This window comes from Giraffa tippelskirchi, chromosome 10, assembly GCF_054371585.1.
Source record: "Giraffa tippelskirchi isolate mGirTip1 chromosome 10, T2T-mGirTip1v1.2.pri, whole genome shotgun sequence".
NCBI lineage: Eukaryota > Metazoa > Chordata > Mammalia > Artiodactyla > Giraffidae > Giraffa > Giraffa tippelskirchi.
Genome location: NC_137284.1, coordinates 106,613,733 through 106,634,512, shown reverse-complemented (window position 1 = coordinate 106,634,512; position 20,780 = coordinate 106,613,733). Strand labels below are relative to the sequence as shown.

General features: G+C 45.9%; 1 protein-coding gene and 1 long non-coding RNA gene across 5 annotated transcripts in view; one reads left to right on the top strand and one right to left on the bottom strand.

The window, feature by feature from the left end:
• Positions 1–400: 400 nt before the first annotated feature.
• Positions 401–5,494, bottom strand: LOC145523609 (uncharacterized). The gene is made up of 2 exons (XR_014066776.1): positions 4,830–5,494; positions 401–4,122 (listed from the first exon to the last, which is right to left on the bottom strand). It is a non-coding gene; the product is annotated as an uncharacterized LOC145523609 (long non-coding RNA).
• The window catches only part of EEPD1 (endonuclease/exonuclease/phosphatase family domain containing 1), a 131,052-nt gene continuing 111,703 nt past the window's right edge, over positions 1,432–20,780 (top strand). For all 4 annotated transcript variants that reach the window (XR_014066772.1, XR_014066774.1, XR_014066773.1 and 1 more), the window contains exons 1-2: positions 1,432–1,864; positions 2,294–3,347. Coding sequence is in view for 1 of the 4 variants with exons in the window: in XM_081534237.1 (XP_081390363.1) it covers positions 2,464–3,347 (884 nt within the window). In the remaining 3 variants the exon portion in view is untranslated. The remainder of the gene's footprint in view (positions 1,865–2,293; positions 3,348–20,780) is intronic.

Genomic DNA, 20,780 nt, shown 5'->3' with positions numbered 1-20,780 from the left:
GGGTCAGACAAGATTCTGTTGACTTTTGGGCTGCATGCAGTCATGAGGAACATAGGTAATATCTATTCCCTACCTTTCCCCCACAAAAACCAGGAAATGCCCTTTTTTTGTCTAGCTAGCTTGACTTGGATTTCTGTCATCTGCCATTAAGAGTCCCAACCAGTATACACAGAAAGGCAACAGTGTTTTGCCAAGTCTTGGTAGGCTCACATTTCGCATCTGAAGTACCTCTGCCTTCCCTGAGAGTTGGTTTTTGCTGACCTAGACTGGGGAATTGAAAGCAGAAGCATCAGTCACATTGATTGGGGATGAAACTTCAGAGGTCACTGAACACCCAGGATCAAAGTATTCAGTGGTGTCACCTCACGGTTTGTTTAATTGAATACTCCAGCTCCATGTATCCGCTGTAATACAGCCGACTCTTTAATTTTTAAACTGTCATTTAGTGGCATGATTCAAAAACCCTTCTGAATTTTGGGAAGCCAGCTTCCATTTGCAACTAGCATGTTCTTCCTCCTTAATAATTAGATTTAATACTTTCAGAAAATATCCATATTTACTCAGAGCGCTAAACGTGCAAATGAGCAAGGCAGTAAGTGACCTAGCGAACACAGCTCTAACCGGCGGTGCGCGCCCTCTCCTAGTAGCATCGAGTTGCTAGGGTTGTATGTAAGCCGGGTAAAGGTAATACACAAGAGGAAGAGGAGGACAAAAGAGGGCGGCGGAAGTTAAAAAGTTCCCATTCAGTCCTCGAATGTTCTCAGAACGCAGGCTAGGCTCCCGACCCGTAGGTGTGCCTCCCACACAGGGAGTGTCTTCGCCCTGTCCCCACGCCCCAAAGACGGACTAAATTTGGGCTGACGGCCCGGTAGCGTTTGCCGCACCCCTAGCTGCAGCCTACCGAAAAGCTGTCGGGAGAGTCCCGCCTCGGGCGAGACTAAAAACCTTCTATTCCGTACAGCTAGCCTTCGGTCCCCGGTAGCAACCCGAGCTCAGGAGCAGCGGCCCTGAGGACAGCCTTCCAGTGACCCGCCGCTGCTTGGGTGGTGTCGGCCCCGCCTCTTCAGCCTCTAAGCCCCGCCTCCACGCTCCCGGGGCCCGCCCCCTTCCGTCCAGGCCCTGCTCTGCTTTCGGGGTTCCATCACCACCGCTTCGCGCTGGGGCCAGCCCTCTCGCAGCATAGCCCCGCCTCTCACACTCTTGGGCCTTGCATTCCACCACCTCGCGTCCTGGCACCGCCCCCGCGCCCCGCGGCCCCGCCTCCTGAACATCAGGGCCCGCCCCGCGCTCCCGGGTTTGAAGCCCTGGTGTCCCGGCCTAGAGCTCCGGCCCCGCCCCCACGTGCCCTCGAAGTCCCGGGGAGGAGTTGGCGCTCGCGAGGAGGCGTGGCCGTAGCGCTGGAGGAGGCGAGGGCCTGGCGGCCGGGACTTTGGCTTTGACACTGACGGAGATCGGTGGCTGTGGCTTTGGTGCTGGGCTCTCGACCCGGTTCTTGTGGATCCCGCGTCCGAGTCGGGGGAAGGACTTTTCGTTTGGATCAACGCAACTGCGGCAGCGCCGCCAGTCCTGGTGCAGCCACAAGACTTGGTGCAGCCGCAGCGATCGGATTTCACCGCCGCTGCCGCCTCCGCGAAGCCCTGCAGCTCTTGGCGGTTCTGGGAGAGTCACTCAAGAGTTTTCTCCAGCAGAAACAGCTGGGACTCGCGGCCCGAGGTGGCGTGGGAGGGATCCCGCAACCAGCCGCTGATCAGCACCTGCGCCGGCGCTGTCCCGGGCTGGGCTCAGGCTTCGGAGTCGCAGGTGGAAAGAGGACGCCCCGGAGGAGCAGCTGAGAGGTGGGGCGCCAGGAACGGCGCCGAATCTGGTAGATAAACCCTTTCTCCGTGCCCGCACTAGTGAGGATGGAATTCCAAAGTTGCTGCTGGTGCTGAGTGTCAGGAGCACGGGGCGTGGGGATGCCCACTCCCTTTTGCCTGAAAGCTTAGCGACTGGAGGCGGGGAGATGGCCCCAGTGCTGGGCGAGTTGAGAGGCAAGGAGGAGAGGTGTAGGCTGGTGGGGATAGGTCTCCTTCCAGGAGAAGTTGCTGATAGCGTTTTTTGACCCTAGCGTGATAAAAATTGGGCTTCACTAGAGGAAAATCCTCATGGGACAGCCCCCTTGTGGGTGTTCTTTGAGGTTCACGGAGAGACATCAGCCCTGGACTCCTGGCCAAGAATTTCAGCTGTAGGAAGGGAGTGCTAATGCAAACTGATTAACTGATTCAATCGATTTGTGTGTTTATTTGTCTTCCAGGTGGCCAAGTGAAAGGTAGTTTTGGACACTCGGGGCATGGTTATTTAATGTTTGTCTAGATAACCATTTCATGCCCTGAATCCTGCACCTTCCCTTCTTCTGTGCCTGTGAGGTTTACTGGGCTTCCTCCCTAACCAAAAGGCTTCCTGGACTCCTGATCCTGGCCAGCCATGGGGAGCACCCTGGGCTGCCACCGCTCCATCCCCCGGGACCCCTCGGACCTGTCCCATAGTCGCAAGTTCAGCGCAGCCTGCAACTTCAGCAACATCCTGGTCAACCAGGAGAGACTTAACATCAACACCGCCACGGAGGAGGAGCTGATGACCCTGCCTGGGGTGACGCGCGCGGTGGCACGGAGCATTGTGGAGTACCGCGAGTACATTGGTGGCTTCAAGAAAGTGGAGGACCTGGCACTGGTCAGTGGCGTGGGTGCCACCAAGCTGGAGCAGGTCAAGTTTGAGATCTGCGTGAGCAGCAAGGGCAGCTCGGCGCAGCACTCCCCCAGCTCCCTGCGGAGGGACTTGATGGCAGAGCAGCAGCCTCACCACCTGGCCACCACCGCCGCCGTGCCTCTCACCCCGCGTGTCAACATCAACACAGCCACCCCGGCTCAGCTCATGAGCGTGCGGGGCCTCACAGAGAAGATGGCCGTCAGCATCGTGGACTACCGCCGTGAGCATGGGCCCTTCCGCAGCGTCGAGGACCTGGTGAGGATGGGCGGGATCAATGCCGCCTTCCTGGACAGGATACGGCACCAGGTGTTTGCCGAGAGGTCCAGGCCCCCGTCCACCCACACCAACGGCGGTCTGACCTTCACCGCCAAGCCTCACCCCAGCCCCACCTCGCTAAGCTTGCAGAGTGAAGACCTGGACCTGCCGCCTGGGGGGCCAACGCAGATCATTTCCACGAGGCCCTCGGTGGAGGCCTTTGGAGGCACGAGGGACGGGCGGCCTGTGCTGAGGCTGGCCACCTGGAACTTGCAGGGCTGTTCAGTGGAGAAGGCCAACAACCCCGGGGTGCGAGAGGTGGTGTGCATGACGCTCCTGGAAAACAGGTGAGGATAAGAACCAGCAAGGGCATTGGGTATGAAGGCCGCTCTTGCATGGCCTCATCTGTGCATGCAAATGAGTGGATTTGGGGGCAGGTAGGGAGAGGGCAAGATTTGTAAATCTGGGCTTGAGGCAGCAGCCAATATGGTGCAGTATTCTGAGTGGCTGAGCTCTCCTGCTCCAGAATTTTCTAAATAGAGCTGGCTGGACTTGAGGTCTGTGTCTTGAACACAGTATATCTGAGATTAATTCCTAAATTTGGAATCAGTGGAGACTGTATTAGTGTTACTGCTTTGGAAAATGTTTGACTCCCAACACTTCATGGGGTTTACACCAGACAAGGCACTCAGAGCCTGGGGACTGCTGCCCTTCTGCATGTGTGAAAGAGCTAGTCAGGTGTTTTTTTTCCTTTGGAGGCAAAGTCACATTTGTTCTACCAAATATGCTTATTTGTGTCCAGAAAAATCTTTGCAAAGACCAGGTATTTGCAAACACACACACTATGTAAATATATTTACCAAAACGCTGCAAATGAATCACCCTTCATTCTTTTTCCTTATTTAGCCTGAAGGTGGTTTTTAGGCCCACAGTTACAGCCCCAAATATATGTAAACCTCCCCTGTCCAAGGGCCAGAAAAGGCCAAGCTGATTGCATGGTGAACACTGGCTGGATTTCCACATTTGAACCATAGAAGAAGAGAGTTGTATTATGGCCTCTTATCACTGAGTGTTTACCTTATTCACAACGCTATTCTCTGTGGGAACTTCCGTTAACACTCCCTAAAACAAAACAATATTATTATAGCAGTAACTCCCACTGTTAGTGAAATAGTGCATTATATAACACAATCAACTCTGGGAAGGAAAGAAATATTTCTAATAGTCCCTTCCAGGGCAAAACCCCTCTGCCACCATTCCACACTCCCCCACCCCCCACCCCATGCCCACTCCTGCCTTGAGATGCAGTATGCTTGGGACCACGCACTGTTTTTTTTTGCACTGGGTTGTTGGTGACATGAAGTGAGTTCTTGGCGGGAAATCACAGTGCATTGTGGCAGAGCATCAGGAAAAACGAGTGAGGAGAAAACCAGCATTTCCCTGGCACTGTCTCACTGGCATGCTCCATCACTGAGTGTTAGGAACTTGCACCATTCAGGGAACGGGACCTGGGGAACCCGAATGCACTTCCTGTAACTCCACATCCTCTATTTTGCATCATAACTCACTCCTTTTGCAAAATCATGTAGTACACAGGGGAGAACAGGACTCAACCTGGGAGATACCTGTGGCGAATGGTTGGACAATTGTTCCTCTCATCCATGGCCACATGGCTTTACGTCTGGGCAAGGAGAAGGGAGGAGGAGGGCTGACTGTTTAATTCCTATTATGAGTTTTCTTAAGGCTTAGTTTGGGGATGGAGGAGGATGAGTCAGGAGCTGAAGTTGCCCCTGTGGAGACGACCAACTGGGTAGCCCTTGCCCACTTACCATGACAGAGATTTTTCAAGTGTGGTCTCTGGAAACCAGCATCAGCAACTGCCATGGGGACCTTGGGTTTTCCGCAAACTCTGGGTGGTTCTGATACGCAATAAAGTTTGCACCCTGTTGTACTGTGTGTTGGCAGTCAGCTGTCCCGTGGGCTGCTCTGTGAACATGTTCCCTGAAGTGTCTTTTCTGACAAGTCCAGTGAGTCCAGGCAGCGCTTTCTAGGTATATTTTGTTTGATGGTTCCGATCATCCTTGTAGTTATTCAACCATGTGATGATCCTTCTGGACAGAGTTTGAAGGGCTTACTCAGGTTCTAGAACAGATGAATGTGAAGGGTGGAAAACGGGAGAGTGAGCAGGAAACAGCCGACTTCAGAGTGGGCTCCATCTGCGGTGTGGACTGGGGCAACCAGGAGCACCGAGAAAGAGCGGTAACTTGCCCAGTGAGGGATTTGTCCTGGTGTCTCTTCTTTAGATTTCCTAGAGGGGTGATGATTTGTTGAAGACAGTTGACTACTGTCCTCAGGTGAGAGTTCAGGAAGAGCTTACCCAGAAGGGTGTAGAAGGGAGCATCTGGGAGCCACTTTAAATGTGACCCGTGTTGCTATCATATTTCTCACACTTGGCCACATCTGTTGTCCTGTGGGTTGGTGTTTCTTTTTGCCTGTTTATGATGTATTCAGTGTTCTGGGCACACTAAGCACCTTGTTACTGTTTGGTAAACCTGAAGTAATTGGCTTAGGGCCTGACTCCCTGCAGAACTGGAATGGGTCCATTGGTTTAGGGCACTGAAAGATGCCTGGTTGTGACAGAGTGGATCACATGTCCTCAAAACAGCAGTGCACATTCTCCAGGAGCTGTGTTCATCCTGATTCACAAAATTATCTCACATTCCAATTGATCCTTTTATTAGCAAGAGGAAAGAAATTTAATTTGAGCAAGAATGGATACAGGTAATTTTGGGGGTGCTCTTTATATATATATATATATACACACATATACATATATGTTATATATATTATAGGAGTTATGTGACTTTTGAATGTGCCTTTGTATTTTCACAGCTTTCTCAGTAACTCTGGGAAGTAGGTAATGCATGCTTTTATTACTGAGTCTCCATCTTTGAGTAAGGAAACTAAAACCAAAAAAGTTAAGTGACTTACTTCTGTCCCACAGCTCATTGGTATGTCAGCTGGGACTAGGACTCAGAATCTTCTGACTTTAGACCTGTGCTCTTTGCAAGTGTACTGTTTTATAAGCACCTTACTTTTATCCTGCCTCTTGTTCAGACATTCCACACTCTGCCTAACTGGGGGCATTTGCCAAATTGTGTACTAGTCCTATTTTCGTACGTTAGATTCATTGTAAAGAAAAAAAAAAGAAAACCCCCAGCTCCACCTCTTCATGTGTTAAATTGGTGAAATTCCTTAACTTCTCGAAGTCTCAGTTTTCCCATATGATAAATGTAGCTAATGTAAAACACACACATACACACAGAGAAACACAAACCCTTGGGCACTTTTTTTGCGAAGGGAATAGCTGGCTCTTGTTTTCCTCTCTGTGGGTTTGTGTGTGTTTTCTTAGACTAAAACATGCCTGGCTGAGACTCTAAAAGCATAGAGTCTTTTCTGGCCTTGAGATGCTGCTGCCTTGGTGGATAAGTGTGTATGAGCTACAAGAAATCATGTTTTGCACATGCAGCCTGAGATAGAGCAGAAAGCTCGATAATCACACGATTACCAGGAACCTTCAAGAATGTCATGCTGTGGCACAGAACTGACAGGTTTCATCAGATTCCTTTGCTGAGTGTCAATCTTAGGCAATGTTTTTCCTTGTTTTCAGGATTTATGAAGCAAGACTAAAAGAGGAATGCTTCTGCTAAATACTCTTTCAAAATTTGATGGTAGCCCACATATGGAATGAAGATTGTTTATTTTTTTCTCTTCCAGTTTTATTGAGATATAGTTGACATACAGCACTATAGAAGTTTAAAGTATACAGCATAATGATTTGACTTACAAATGTCATGCAATGATGACCACAATAAGTTTAGTGAAAATCCGTCTTCTCATATAGGTACAAAATCAAAGAAATAGGAAAAAAACATTTTCTCCTTGTGATGAGAACTCGTAGGATTTACTCTCCTAACAACTTTCATGGATTGCATACAGAAGTGTTAATTATGTTAATCATGTTATACATTGTCTCCCTAGTACTTTTTCACCTTTTAACTGGAAATTTGTTCCTTTTGACTACCTTCTTCCAACTTCCCCTCCCTCTATGCCTCACCTCTTGTAACCACAAATCTGATCTCTTTTCCTAGGAGTTTGTTTTTTGAAGTAAACTTGACCTATATATAGCACTAGGTTAGTTCCTGATGTACCACATAATAATTCAATATTCCTATACATTTCAAAATGATCACCATGATAAGTCTAGTTATGATCTGTCACTGTACAAAGATACTATGTAATTATTGATTGTATTCTCCACACTGAACACTGTACTTGTGACTCATTTCTTTTGTAATTTGAAGTTTCTACCCGTTAATCTCCCTCGCTTATTTCTCTTCTCCCTCGCTTCCCCTCTGGCAACTGTTTGTTCTCTGTATCTATGACTCTGTGTTTAGCTATGTTTGTTAATTTGCTTTGTTTTCTAACTTCCGCGTATAGTAGTAGTAGTTTAGTCGCTAAGTCGTATCCTACTCTTGCGACCCCATGGACAGTAGCCTGCCAGGCTCCTCTGTCCTTGCGATTCTCCAGGCAAGAATGCTGGAGTGGGTTGCCATTTCCTTCTCCAGGTAAATTCCACATATAGTGTTTGTCTTTTCTGTCTGACTTATTTCACTTAGCATAATATCTTCCAAGTCCATCCATGTTGTTGCAGATGGCAAAATTTCATTCTTTTTATGGTTGAGTAATGTTTCATTATGTGTGTGTGTATCTATATGTATATACAACATCTTTATCCATTCATTTATCAGTGGAAACTTAGGTTGCTTCCATATTTTGGTTATTGTAAACATTGCTCCAATGAACACACAGATGCATATATCTTTTTCTTTGGATCTGTACCCTGGAGTGGAATTGCTGTATCACATAGTAGTTCTAGTTTTAGTTTTTTTGAGGAACTTCCATACTGTTTTCCACAGTGGCTATGCCAATTTACATTCCCACCAACAGTGCACAAGTGTTCCTTTTTCTTCACATCCTTGTCAACACTTGTTATTTGTGGTCTTTTTGATGATAGCCATTCTGACAGGTGTAAGGAAATATCTCATTGTGATTTTAACTTGCATCTCCTGATAATTAGTGATTTTGAGAAGGTTGTTTGAATTTTACTTTTTGTTTTTCGCTGAGGAATTGTTCAATTTTGAGCAGTCCTTTTGGTTTCTGAAAGCATAAGCACTGTAGGAGCTGACAGATAATCTCCAGGAGAAATAAGGAGTTTAGCCTCCCACTTGCACATTTTCCCATGGTGTCCATCAGAAGGGAATTTGAGTGTCCAAGTCTTGAGCCTTTTAATGGTCTGAATCTGTTTTCTTGCCCATGTTTGTTTGTGGTATCAAAGCACAAGGTGAATTAGTGCATGACAGCACGCACTCCTTGTGAAAAAAGGGATGTTTGTCAGACTTGATTAATAGGCTCATCTTGTTGTTTGATTCATTAATGGAAAAACATGTATTGAATGGCTGCTGTGTATATGTATATGCTAAATTTGGGAGTCAGACTGGCCCTGTTTTTAAACCAAGTTAAGCAAATGTGAATCAGCTTTTATGGCTCAACCTCAAAACATTTGGAAAAATCCATACATTTTATCAAAAGTCACTGAGTAGGACTGATACTGGGTTGAATTTTTAATAAGAGTAATGGGCTCATCCTGAGGGACTGAAAGTTGGTGGATGCAGCCAGACATACCATCTGGGGGCAAAGTGCCCAGCAGTTGCCTTAAAGTAGAAATTGTGAAATCTATTTTGACAGCTGTGGAAACGGAGGCTCAGAGAGATTAAATAGCACCCGTGTGGCCTTCAGAAACAAAGATGTTGGAATCAGGTTTTGAAGGCAGGCATTTGTTTGATTTCAGAGCAGGGAACGGAGGTATCTCTTCCCAAATTCCATGGCCTTGACTGACCCTCACCCACCTGCTCTTTCCTCCCTCTCTTGGGCCTCAGGCTGGCCGGGCATCAGATCTTTACCTAGACTCTCAGGCCGCTGGAGACCTCTGCTCCCTTCCTGTTTTTGTTCCTCTGAAGGACAGGGCTTTGGGCCAGAGGTAGAGCACTCCAGAGGGTGCCAGGTCCCCCCCTTGCACTGGGACCCTCAAATGTGAGTCTGCGACCTTGGCTCCACTCCAAGGCTGAGTTCCGGTTTTCTGAGCCAGGGAGCTCTGGGTTTCCAGAGAGAAAGGTGGTCAGTAGTAAGACTGCTGAGGATTAATGAGAGAAGAGGGTGTGAATGAAGGGAAGACCTGGGGTGGGTAGACACAGGGCTTATTTCACCAAAGGGACAGCTCTTCCTTTTGTCATTCCAGAAAGCTGGGCCCGTTGGGATCTGATTTGTAGTGGGGGAGGGCGTGTGTGTTGAAAGTATTGATTCTTCCAGAAGATATTCATTCCTTTATTATTTATTCATTCAACAGAAATTTTTTGAGCTCTCACTGAGTACCAGGCTCTGGTAATAAAGTGTAGGATAAGATAAAGCCAGTGCTCTTATGGAGTTTCCATTTTAGGCGGGAAGACAGACAAGTCAGTACACAGATAAATACCTACAGATAGTGATGAAAGCTGAGGGTGATGGAGGCTTGCTGAATAGATGGGGGTCAAGGAAGCCTCATCTGAGAAGCTAAGGAGCCAGGCATGGAAAAATTTGGAGGAAAGAGTGCTTCACTAGAGGAACCAGCAGGTGCAAAGGCCCTGAGAGAGCTTGCTTCAGACAGAGAGCCGGAGTTCCGGGAGTGGAAGGTGGCTACGGTTGCAGGGGGGAGGCAGGGCCAGGTGGGTGGGGCCTTTTAACAGCAGAAAGAGGCTGCAGAGGATTAGAAGCAGAAGTTGATGAATTAGCTGTTATCAGATTGTTCTGTCCACTGGGGGGCCTCTTGGAGTGTGTCCTAGGAGTTGACTAAGTGAGGCTATTACAGAATAAAGGCTGAAAAGGATGGTGACAGGGGAGCAGAAGTGGGTGGCAATAAGAGGATCTTTTAGAGACAAAAACTAGAAAGACTTGCCTGTATTTTGGATATTGTGGAGATTAACTGGGTAGATTCCTAGAAGACAGGCGCAGAGGCATTTAAGAAATCTGGAGGCTGACTCACATGCCTCTGCGTTATGTCGGCACGATGCAGCTTGGAGACCTTACCCCTCCGTCTGCTTTTGCCTCACTCTGGACAAGTGTGGGATCTTGGTCCACAGTGGATGGAGAAAGAGGCCATGAGGTCCTCTGTGTAGACCAGGTACTGGACTGCACCCCGTGAGCCAAGAAAGAGCCTGGGGACAGTGACAGAGACATCAGTGGATTATTGGACAAGGATCTTACACGAAGGGTCCTGGAGCAACACCCCACCTTGTGTGGCAGACTGTGGGGCAAGACATGAGAGCAATCTTTGGTACTTAGGGGAGAAGGAGGCTACCATTATAGGGAGGAATTGAGGTCAGGTGGGCTCATCAGTTACCAGGGACTAATTAAGTCCCATAATTAAGAGGATTGGGTAGACATGTGAGTGAAACAGATTGGTCGACCTGGGATATACAGAGCAAGAGAACAGCTATATTAAATGGCCTAACTATATATTTGTGCTGTGCTGTACTCAGTCGTGTCCAACTCTTTGCAACCCCATGGACTGTAGCCTGTGAGGGCTCTGCTCATGAAATTTTCCAGGCAAGAATACTGGAGTGGGTTGCTATTTCCTCCTCCCAGAGGATCTTCTTGAACCAGAGATTGAACCCACGTCTCTCGTGTCTCCTGCATTGGCAGGTGGATTCTTTACCGTTGTACCACCTGGGAAACCCCAAAAGACATTTACAGAAATTCAACGTGGATTGAATTAAAGTGCAATTACCTGGTGAAGTCAGAGGCACAGGGTGACGTCAGGGAACTCACAGTCTCACAAGGAGACACATTCCCAGGTACTTACCGGGTCCATGTCTATTTTGAAGAAAGAGGTCAAGCTTAAGCCCAGGGGTCTGGTACCTGTCTGCCTGGCTCTGGAGGCAGATGGAGAACTCAGCACAGGGAAAGGATGTGGGGACCGGATCAAGGTGGTTGGAAAGGAATTAGTCTGGAGGGGAGGCCAGGGTCTGAGCAGCAGGAGTGGTGGCCATCAGGGTGAAGGTGAACATCAGCAGCTCCCCACGCAGCCATCAGGTGAGGAGTAGGAAGTCAGTTCCCGACATGCACAAGGCTCAAGGTGTGAATCGTTCAGACGAGGAGCCCCGTGGTAGAGAATAGCATTGCGGTATGTGTTATTTTTATTTCAAAATTACCCAATCTTACAAAAGATTTTATCCTAGAGTTCTTAACAATCTCTGCCATTACAAAATCATGCACTTCACTGATATTTGACATGTTCCTCATGGACACCCGGTCTTTGTGTTGTCATGTACAGCTGAGTGGAAATTCCACACCTGTGACTCTTTTCAAAACACCCAGGATATTATGCAGAAATGCCCTGCTCTGCTTGCAGGCTTGTAGTTCTCAACAGAGATTTAAGAACCTAGAAACTTGCCTATCCTATTCCTGATGACTGTACACAGGCCTCATCTGGACAGCAGTTCTTATTGTAATGTTTTGATTGACAACTGCCAAACAACTGGACTCCAGCGGATAGGAACCCTGGGGAGATGTGCTCAGAGTAAGCAGTTCATTATTAACAAGTCTTGACTCCTTCTACTAAACTATCGGGGAAAGAAACCCTGAGTTTTCTTTACTGAGGACAGCTCTCTACCTCTGTTGCTTTGTTGTTTGTTTCCAACAAACCCTTGTTTCTAGCGAGTTCTATTTTGATTCAGCCATTACCTGATTAAGCTGTTAAGCTGGGCCTTCAATTACTTTATCTAGAGGCTGCTGTAAACCCCTGAAATGTGATGGCGAAGCCAAGAGAATGTTGTTACGTGGCCACGTTGAAGGTTGTGTGTGTTTGGGGTGTGGTTTTATTGTGTTGCAGGGATCTGAATCCTATTTGCTCACCCAAAAGCTAGAGAATGAAATTAGTACTTGGTCTTTTTCAGCTAATGCTGAAATTGTGGTGTCTCTTAAAGTGGGAGATGACAGATAAAATTGCTGTTTTTAAAAATACTGATCCAATTATCTATTACAAAAAAAAAATTCTCCAGAATGTGTTTTTATTAAGCAAATTGAGTCTGACTTAAATACTTTTGCATTCTCTCTTTTCTTAAATGAGGAAAAAGTAAAAGTTTTTGTGGCCTCTCAGTACCAGTGATCGGAGAAGGCAATGGCACCCCACTCCAGTACTCTTGCCTGGAAAATCCCATGGACGGAGGAGCCTGGTAGGCTACAGTCCATGGGGTCGCTAAGAGTCGGACGACTGAGCGACTTCACTTTCACTTTTCCCTTTCATGCACTGGAGAAGGAAACGGCAACCCACTCCAGTATTTTTGCCTGGAGAATCCCAGGGATGGCGGAGCCTGGTGGGCTGCCGTCTATGGGGTCGCACAGAGTCGGACACGACTGAAGCGACTTAGCAGCAGCAGCAGCAACAGCAGTACCAGTGATTGGGCTTCCCACATGGCTCAGTGGTAAAAAAATTCACCTGCAGGAGATCTAGGCGACTCAGGTTCCATCCCTGAGCTGGGAGGATCCTCTGGAGGAGGAAATGGCAACCTACTCTGGTACTCTTGCCTGGAAAAATCCCACGGACGGAGGAGCTTGGTGGGCTACAGTCCACAGGGTCATGGAGAGTCAGACATGACTGCCAGTAGATTCGGGGCTTTGTCTTTCTGTGTTTGGTGGGTGACCTCTGCAGCTGCAGTTTATTGTGTGAGTTTTACTGGTGAGTTCTTTGCAAAGTTGCAAAGTCGTTTTTAACTTGAGGACTCATTTTAAATGTCAAAATACTGCATGTCCCTGCCCCCACATAATGGTAATTGTGTTCAGTGTCCACAACTGTGGTAGCAGTAGTTGTACTAAGAACAAAAACAATGATAGTTAACACCGATAGTTACTGTGGCTGATGTCCAGGGCTAAGTAGCTTTCCTTTGGGTATCATCATCAGTCCTCCTACACATGCAGAAGTGACGGCTTAGGGAGGTTGAGTAATTTTCCCCAGGGTCACACGACTTTTAGGTGACGGAGCTTGGATTATAACCTAGGCAATTAGATTCCAAGGTGTGATGATAAAGTACTTAGTTCACTAATGCTTTTCCACAACTTTGTGTTTTATTCATCACCCCAGCCTTTTTACTAGACTAAGTGCTCTCTAACCAACTTGGTTAGTCATGATCTTTCATAAGTATGCTGATGACGTTATCATCGTGTGTGTATATCCAGTATTTCTTTGTTCAAAGTGGAGCAAGGATATTTTCAAAGCCATCTGAGTGTGGAATACTATATTTTTACGACTTTTCAGTCTTTTACAATCATCTTGCCCACATCTGTTTTTACAGCAGTTTCTTCAAACAATTTGCCTTCATAGAAGCTTTCCAAATATTCATCTTCCTTTTCTTAGAAGCAACTTCTCTTTCTGCTCAGACCCCTGTTTCAACAGCCGATGTCACAGTTAGGAGACCAGAGCAATATGCACAATGGGCATGAACAAGTCTGGGGACAGACCCAGCTGAACTTGGGTGTGCATGTGAGAAAGGGGAACTCGTCAACTGGGAGAACTCAGTGTGGCATGGGTGCCCAGCTCTCAGTGTGTTTGATGAAGGGAATAAGGACAGTCTGCTGAGCGGGTCCCCTGGGTAGAGGCTGGTTAGGAGAATCTCTTTTGTATTTTTAAGGACACTAGTACCTGGCCCAAGTTGCATTACTTCTGTAGTCTAGAGACTTTTATTTGCTGTGGATATATTGGGTTGGCCAAAAAATTCATTCAGGAAAACTGAGCCAACATATTACAGACCCCTAGCGGTAACTGAGGTTTGTTACTGATAGACTATAATTTTTTCTAGATTGACTCAAAAATATAAGGTCAAGAATTCATTGGTCCAGTTTCTTTCCCCAAATCTTTTGCAACTTTCAGAAATATGAGGTGAAGGAGTAATTAGCTTTAAAAAAAAATTTTGACTTCAGACCTGGGCTAGTCAGCATTTTCTTTAGTGCGGTAGAGAGCCTGCTTATGAAACTCATTAATGTGAGCTGGGAGGGATTTAATAAGCAGGTAGACTGGAGTCAGTTCAGTTCAGTTCAGTCGCTCAGTCGTGTCCGACTCTTTGAGACCCCATGAATTGCAGCACGCCAGGCCTCTCTGTCCATCACCAACTCCCGGAGTCCACCCAAACCCATGTCCATCGAGTCAGTGATGCCATCCAACCATCTCATCCTCTGTCGTCCCCTTCTCCTCCCGCCCCCAATCCTACCCAGCATTAGGGTCTTTTCCAATGAGTCAGCCCTTCGCATGAGATGGCCAAAGTATTGGAGCTTCAGCTTCAACATCAGTCCTTCCAATGAACACCCAGGACTGATCTCTTTTAGGATGGACTGATTGGATCTCCTTGCAGTCCAAGGGACTCTCAAGAGTCTTCTCCAACACCACAGTTCAAAAGCATCAATTCTTTGGCACTCAGCTTTCTTCACCGTCCAACTCTCACAACCATACATGACCACTGGAAAAACCATAGCCTTGACTAGACGGACTTTTGTTGGCAAAGTAATGTCTCTGCTTTTAAATATGCTATCTAGGTTGGCCATAACCTTCTTCCCAAGGAGTAAGCATCTTTTAATTTCATGGCTGCAATCACCATCAGCAGTGATTCTGGAGCCCAAAAAAATAAAGTCTGACACTGTTTCCACTGTTTCCCCATCTATTTGCCATGAAGTGATGGGACCAGATGCCACAATCTTAGTTTTCTGAATGTTGAGCTTTAAGCCAACTTTTTCACTCTCCTCTTTCACCTTCATCAAGAGGCTCTTTAGTTCTTCTTCACTTTCTGCCATAAGGGTGGTGTCATCTGCATATCTGAGGTTATTGATATTTCTCCTGGCAATCTTGATTCCAGCTTGTGTTTCTTCTAGCCCAGCGTTTCTCATGATGTACTCTGCATATAAGTTAAATAAGCAGGGTGACGATATACAGCCTTGACGTACTCCTTTTCCTATTTGGAACCCGTCTGTTGTTCCATGTCCAGTTCTAACTGTTGCTTCCTGACCTGCATACAGGTTTCTCAAGAGACAGGTCAGATGGTCTGGTATCCCCATCTCTTTCAGAATTTTCCACAGTTTATTGTGATCCACACAGTCAAAGGCTTTGGCATAGTCAATAAAGCAGAAATAGATGTTTTTCTGGAACTCTCTTGAGTCAGTGGTGTATAAAACATCTTCCTGAGTTTGTAACTCTTCACCATCTTTTTAAACTGTTCTAGATTTTATGTTCAAGTTCGATTTTTAAATTCATGTTCATACATGTGAAACTGTCAGACACTGTGGTGTCACAGTACTCACATGCTGGGCTCTGTTAAATGCCAGGAAGGGCTGTTTGGAGTGGATTTGTAATCTTAAATTGTGTTAGTTTTGTTGCTTCCAATATTGACAGTAAAAGTGCAAGTAATATTTGGGTATTGTTAGTTTGAACTTAAATATTGTGGGAGTTTCAACTTGGAAACGGAGAAGGCAATGGCACCCCACTCCAGTACTCTTGCCTGGAAAATCCCACGGACGGAGGAGCCTGGTAGGCTACAGTCCATGGGGTCGCTAAGAGTCCGACACGACTGAGCGACTTCACTTTAACTTTTCCGTTTCATGCACTGGAGAAGGAAATGGCAACCCACTCCAGTATTCTTGCCTGGAGAATCCTAGGGACGGCGGGGCCTGGTGGGCTGCCGTCTATAGGGTCGCACAGAGTCGGACACGACTGAAGCGACTTAGCAGCAGCAGCAACTTGGAAATACAAGTTGCTTCTCTCCGTTCAACTTTTCAGTAATTGAAGAGCATCTGAAACTCTAAGATGGTTGTTCAAAATGTTTCTATTTTACATATGTTAGTGTATATGCTTCCATACTACTTTCCCCATTCATCTCACCCTCTCCTTCCTGTCCCCAGCCCTTGTCCATAAGTCTGTTCTCTGTGTCTGCATCTCCGTTGCTGCCCTGCGAATAGGTTCATCAGATTCTGGGGGCTCAAACTGGGGTTCTTTAACAACCTAGAGAGTGGGAAAGGCTGGGAAGTGGGAGGGAGATTCAAGAGGGAGGAGACATATGTACACCTCTGGCTAATTCATGTTGAGGTATGACAGAAATCAAACCAATATTGTAAAGCAATCATCAGTCAATTAAAAAATATAGTTAAAATGTTACTATTTGCAACCATTATCTAATCTATGAAAATCAGGAATTTCTTGATCTACCAAAGCAAGATATAAAAATAAACCAGATAATGAGTGAAAGACAAGAATGTGTGATCACCATAACCCCTGATTTCACATATCTGTGTATTTCACAGTATCTGTGTATCAAGCAACTGTGGCATTTTTCTTGACTGATTATATTGATAAAGGCTATATACTTAAATGTACTCAGTTCTTCTGAATCACAAAAGTCCTTTCCAACTGTGAGAGTTTCTGTACAGAGAGGGAAAATGGTCACTATTTCTACCAATGTCCTTCAATTCAGAGAAGGAAAAGCAGTTGTTTTTGCAGGTAAGATTGTATTAGTTTGCTAGGGCTGTCATATCAAAGGAGCACAGATTGAGCAGCTTAAACAAAAGAAATTTATTTTCTCACAATACTGGAGCCTGGAAGTCTAAGATCAAGGTGTAAACAGGGTTGGTTTCTCCTTGACTTGTAGATACCTGTCATCTCCCTGCGTCTTCATGTGGTCTTCCCTGGGTACCTGCCTGTGTTCAAATTTCCTCTTTTTTCCCCCTAATATTTATTTATTTGACTGCATCAGGTCTTAGTTGCGGCATGCAGGATCTTTGATCTTCATTGCGGCATGCGGGGGCTTTAGTTGTGCCATGTGGGATCTAGTTCCCTGACTAGGGATCGAACTTGGGGCCCCTGCATTAGGAGCACAGAGTCTTAGCCACTGGACCACCAAGTAAGTCCCCAAATTTCCTCTTCTTAAAAGGACATCAGTCTTATCGGATTGGGGCTACTCTCATGGCATCCAAATGCAGTCACATGCTAGAGTACTGGGGATTAGGACTCCAACATATGACTTTTGGAGGACCTGATTCAGCCCGTAACAAGAGGGGGTAAGAAAAATCGCTCAGGAACTTCCTCTTTGGCTACTTGTGAGGAAACTGTTCCTCTTGGTTTTTCCTGGGGCAATGATGATTTCAAGTACTTGTTTAACAAAGAGTTTAAAGCTGGAGAAAGCTGCCTTGGAGTTACTGGAGTGACAGTCTGCTGGACAAGAGAAACGGCTTTCTGGCCAGGCAATAGCAGGTATTCACCAGCAGTTAGGGACTAGGATTTGTTTCCTTTGAACTTCTCTCCTTCCAACTTGCCAGTCCTCCGTTTTCTCCTGAAACGCCAGCAGTGACCGAACCTTCTACCCACCCCTGCCAAGGCAGCAGCTCCAGTTTGCCAAGTTCTCTGCTTGTCCTTGGCTACAAGTAATGGTGACACATGAGCTGGTCTGCCCTTCAGAATTTTAGTGCCCTTTAGCATTGCTGCGGAGAGATGTGATTCAGAGGGACCTCTGAAGCCTACTCACCTTCAGCTGTCCCTGACTTACTGTTAAGTATCCTAGTCATGGGCTCCCCTATTGGCCTGTGTTTCCCTTCCCGTTATTCTGTTGTCATTGCCTGCATGATGCCTTCTGCACTCCCAGACTGTACATACAACCTAGTTTCAACACAATAACACTTAGGAATTTGTGGAAAGGAGAAATGACCCCTGACATCTACTATTTACTTTGCTCCATGTACTGTTGCTCGGCCTTTTATATTCATTAACTAATTTAATCTTTGCACCATCCCAATGAGGTTGGCAAAGTATTCCCACCTTACACATAAGGAGACTCAAATAATTTAAGTAAACTTGCTTGAGCCACACAGTTGGTGGGTGTAGAGCAGAAGTTCAAAGCTGGGCAGAATTACTCAGAACCCAAACTCGTTTACATTCAGGTGCAGAGAATCCATAAACCTGGAGATGGTACCAGGGGGTTAAGGAAGGGGACATTTCTTTCCTAGCTATTTTGTATCTAGAAAGCATGAAAGACAAGTTTCAAAGGGGGTGCTTTCTGGAATGGGGCCCAGCTGGCACTTGAGGAAGTCATCCAATTCCATCATCCAGTGAGGTCAGGGTGTGGGGCTTTGGGGACACAAGATTTTTTAAAAAATGAGATAAAATTTCCATACAGTGCAATTCATCCTTTGAAAATGTACAGTTTGGTTTTTAGTGTATTCACAAAGTTGTGCAGCCCTCAGCACTGTTTCTGAACATTTGTATCACCCACAAGGAAACTCCATACCGGTAGTCACACCCTTCCTCCCAGCCTGAGGCAGCCACTGATCTACTTTCTGTCTTTGTAGATTTGTCTGTCCAAAACATTTTATATAAATGGAATTATATAATATATGGTCTTTTGTATCTGGATTTTTTTTTTTTTTTTTACTTAGATCATCCATATTGTAGCATGTGTATTTCTTTTTTATGGCTAAATAATATTCCGTTATAGGGATGTACCTCTTTTATGCCTGCCGTGTAGGAAACCTGGGTTCAGTCCGTGGGTTGGGAAGATCCCCTGGAGAAGGGAATGGCAGCCCACTCTAGTATTATGCCTGGAAAATTCCATGGACAGAGGAGACTGGCAGGCTACATACAGTCCATGGGGTCGTGAAGAGTCAGACATGAGTGAGTGACTAATACTTTCATTTTCTTTATTCAGTCATCAGTTGATGGACATTTAGATTGTTTTTACTCTTTAGCTATTGTAAATAATGTCGCTGTGAACTCTTGTGGACAAGTTTATACATGACATATGTTTTCATTTTGCTTGGATATATACCTAAGAGTGGACTTGCTGAGTCACATGGGAATTAGTGTTTAACACTTTGAGGAACTTCTAGACTCTTTTCCAGAATGACTGAACCATTTTACATTCCCACCAGCAACATCTGAGGGCTCCTCTTTTCTGCACATCCTTCCCGACACTTGTTATTCCTTCTTTTTTATTATAACCGTATTAATTGACATGAAGTGGTATCTTGTTAGGGGTTTTAGCTGCATTTCTCTAATGACTTGTGATTTTTGGCGTCTTCTCATGAGTTCATCGGCCATTTATATATCTTCTTTGGAGAACTGTCTGTTTAGAGCTGGGTCACCTGTTCTCAACACCTGTTTCCAAGCTGATAAAATATAAGACACCTTGGTGCTGACTCCCTTTTCACTCCATATTTCCCCTCTTCCTGGCTTCTTAGTCACAGGATCATTATACCAGAGCCTAACCTGGAATAATTGTTTTGTAACAGAAAAACTGCCTGTCATCCTACAGAAACAATCCCCGCATTGAAGAAGGAACCTAGAGAATTCCATTTGGCATGCTTCATTACATATTCCACTTGGAGCAGCCTGGCTCCACTGCAGTTGTAACACTGTCCTTGAGAAGTACTTGGTGTCCTTTGATTTGCACATTCAAGTTATGTGTTTTGGATGGAACTTTAGTGCTTGTTTTACTTTTTCCCAAAGTCAAAAGTAATGTATGCCAAGATTTGCAGTGAAAGGTGATCTGGATATGCGTGCGTGTGTACCTGAGTGCTCAGTTGTGTCTGACTCTTTCAACCCCATGGGCTGTAGCCCACCAGGCTCCTCTGTCCATGGAATTTTCCAGGCAAGAATACTGGAATGGGTTGTTGTTTCCTACTCCAGGGGATCTTCCCAACCCAGGGATCAAACCCACATCTCCTGCACTGGCAGGCAAATTCTTTACCCCTGAGCCACCTGGGAAGCCAATTTGGAGATTGTTGCTGTTGTTCAGTCGCTCTGTTGTGCCCAACTTTTTGCAACCCATGGACTACAGCATGCCAGGATTCCCTGTCCTTTAATATCTCCTGGAGTTTGCTTAAATTCATATAAGTTTTTCTTCCAAGGAGCAAGCGTCTTTTAATTTCGTGGCTGCAGTCAACATCTGCAGTGATTGTGGAGCCCAAGAAAATAAAGTCGGTCTCTGTTTCCATTGTTTCCCTATCTGTTTGCCATGAGGGCTTCCCAGGTGGTGATAGTGGTAAAGAATCCACATGCCTAAACAGAAGACACAGGTTTGTTCCTTGGGTTGGGAAGATCCCCTGGATCTTGAATCCAGCTTGAGCTTCATCCAACCTGGCATTTCGCATGATGTACTCTGCATATAAGTTGAATAAGCAGAGTGACAGTATACACTCTTGACATTCTCCTTTCCCAGTTTGGAACCAGTCCATTGTTCTATGTTCAGTTCTGACTTTTGCTCCTTGACCTGCATACAGATTTCTCAAGAGGCAGATAAGGTGGTTTGATATTCCCATCTCTTGAAGAATTTTCCAGTTTGTTGTGATTTACACAGTCAAAGGCTTTAGCATACCCAATGAAGCAGAAGTAAATGGTTTTCTGGAATTCCCTTACTTTTTCTATGATCCCACAGATGTTGGCAATTTGATCTCTTAATTCCTCTGCCTTTTCTAAATCCAGCTTGTACATCTGGAAGTTCTTGGGTAACATACTGTTAAAGCCTAGTTCATGACACTATCTGTGAATTCCAGAATGCTGGGCCAGGAAAGAACCTTGGAGAAGCACCTCTCACAGGACTGAGTCCCCCCAGACAAATGAAATGATGTGTATAATGTTTATTCCCTTATTCTTTTGAACC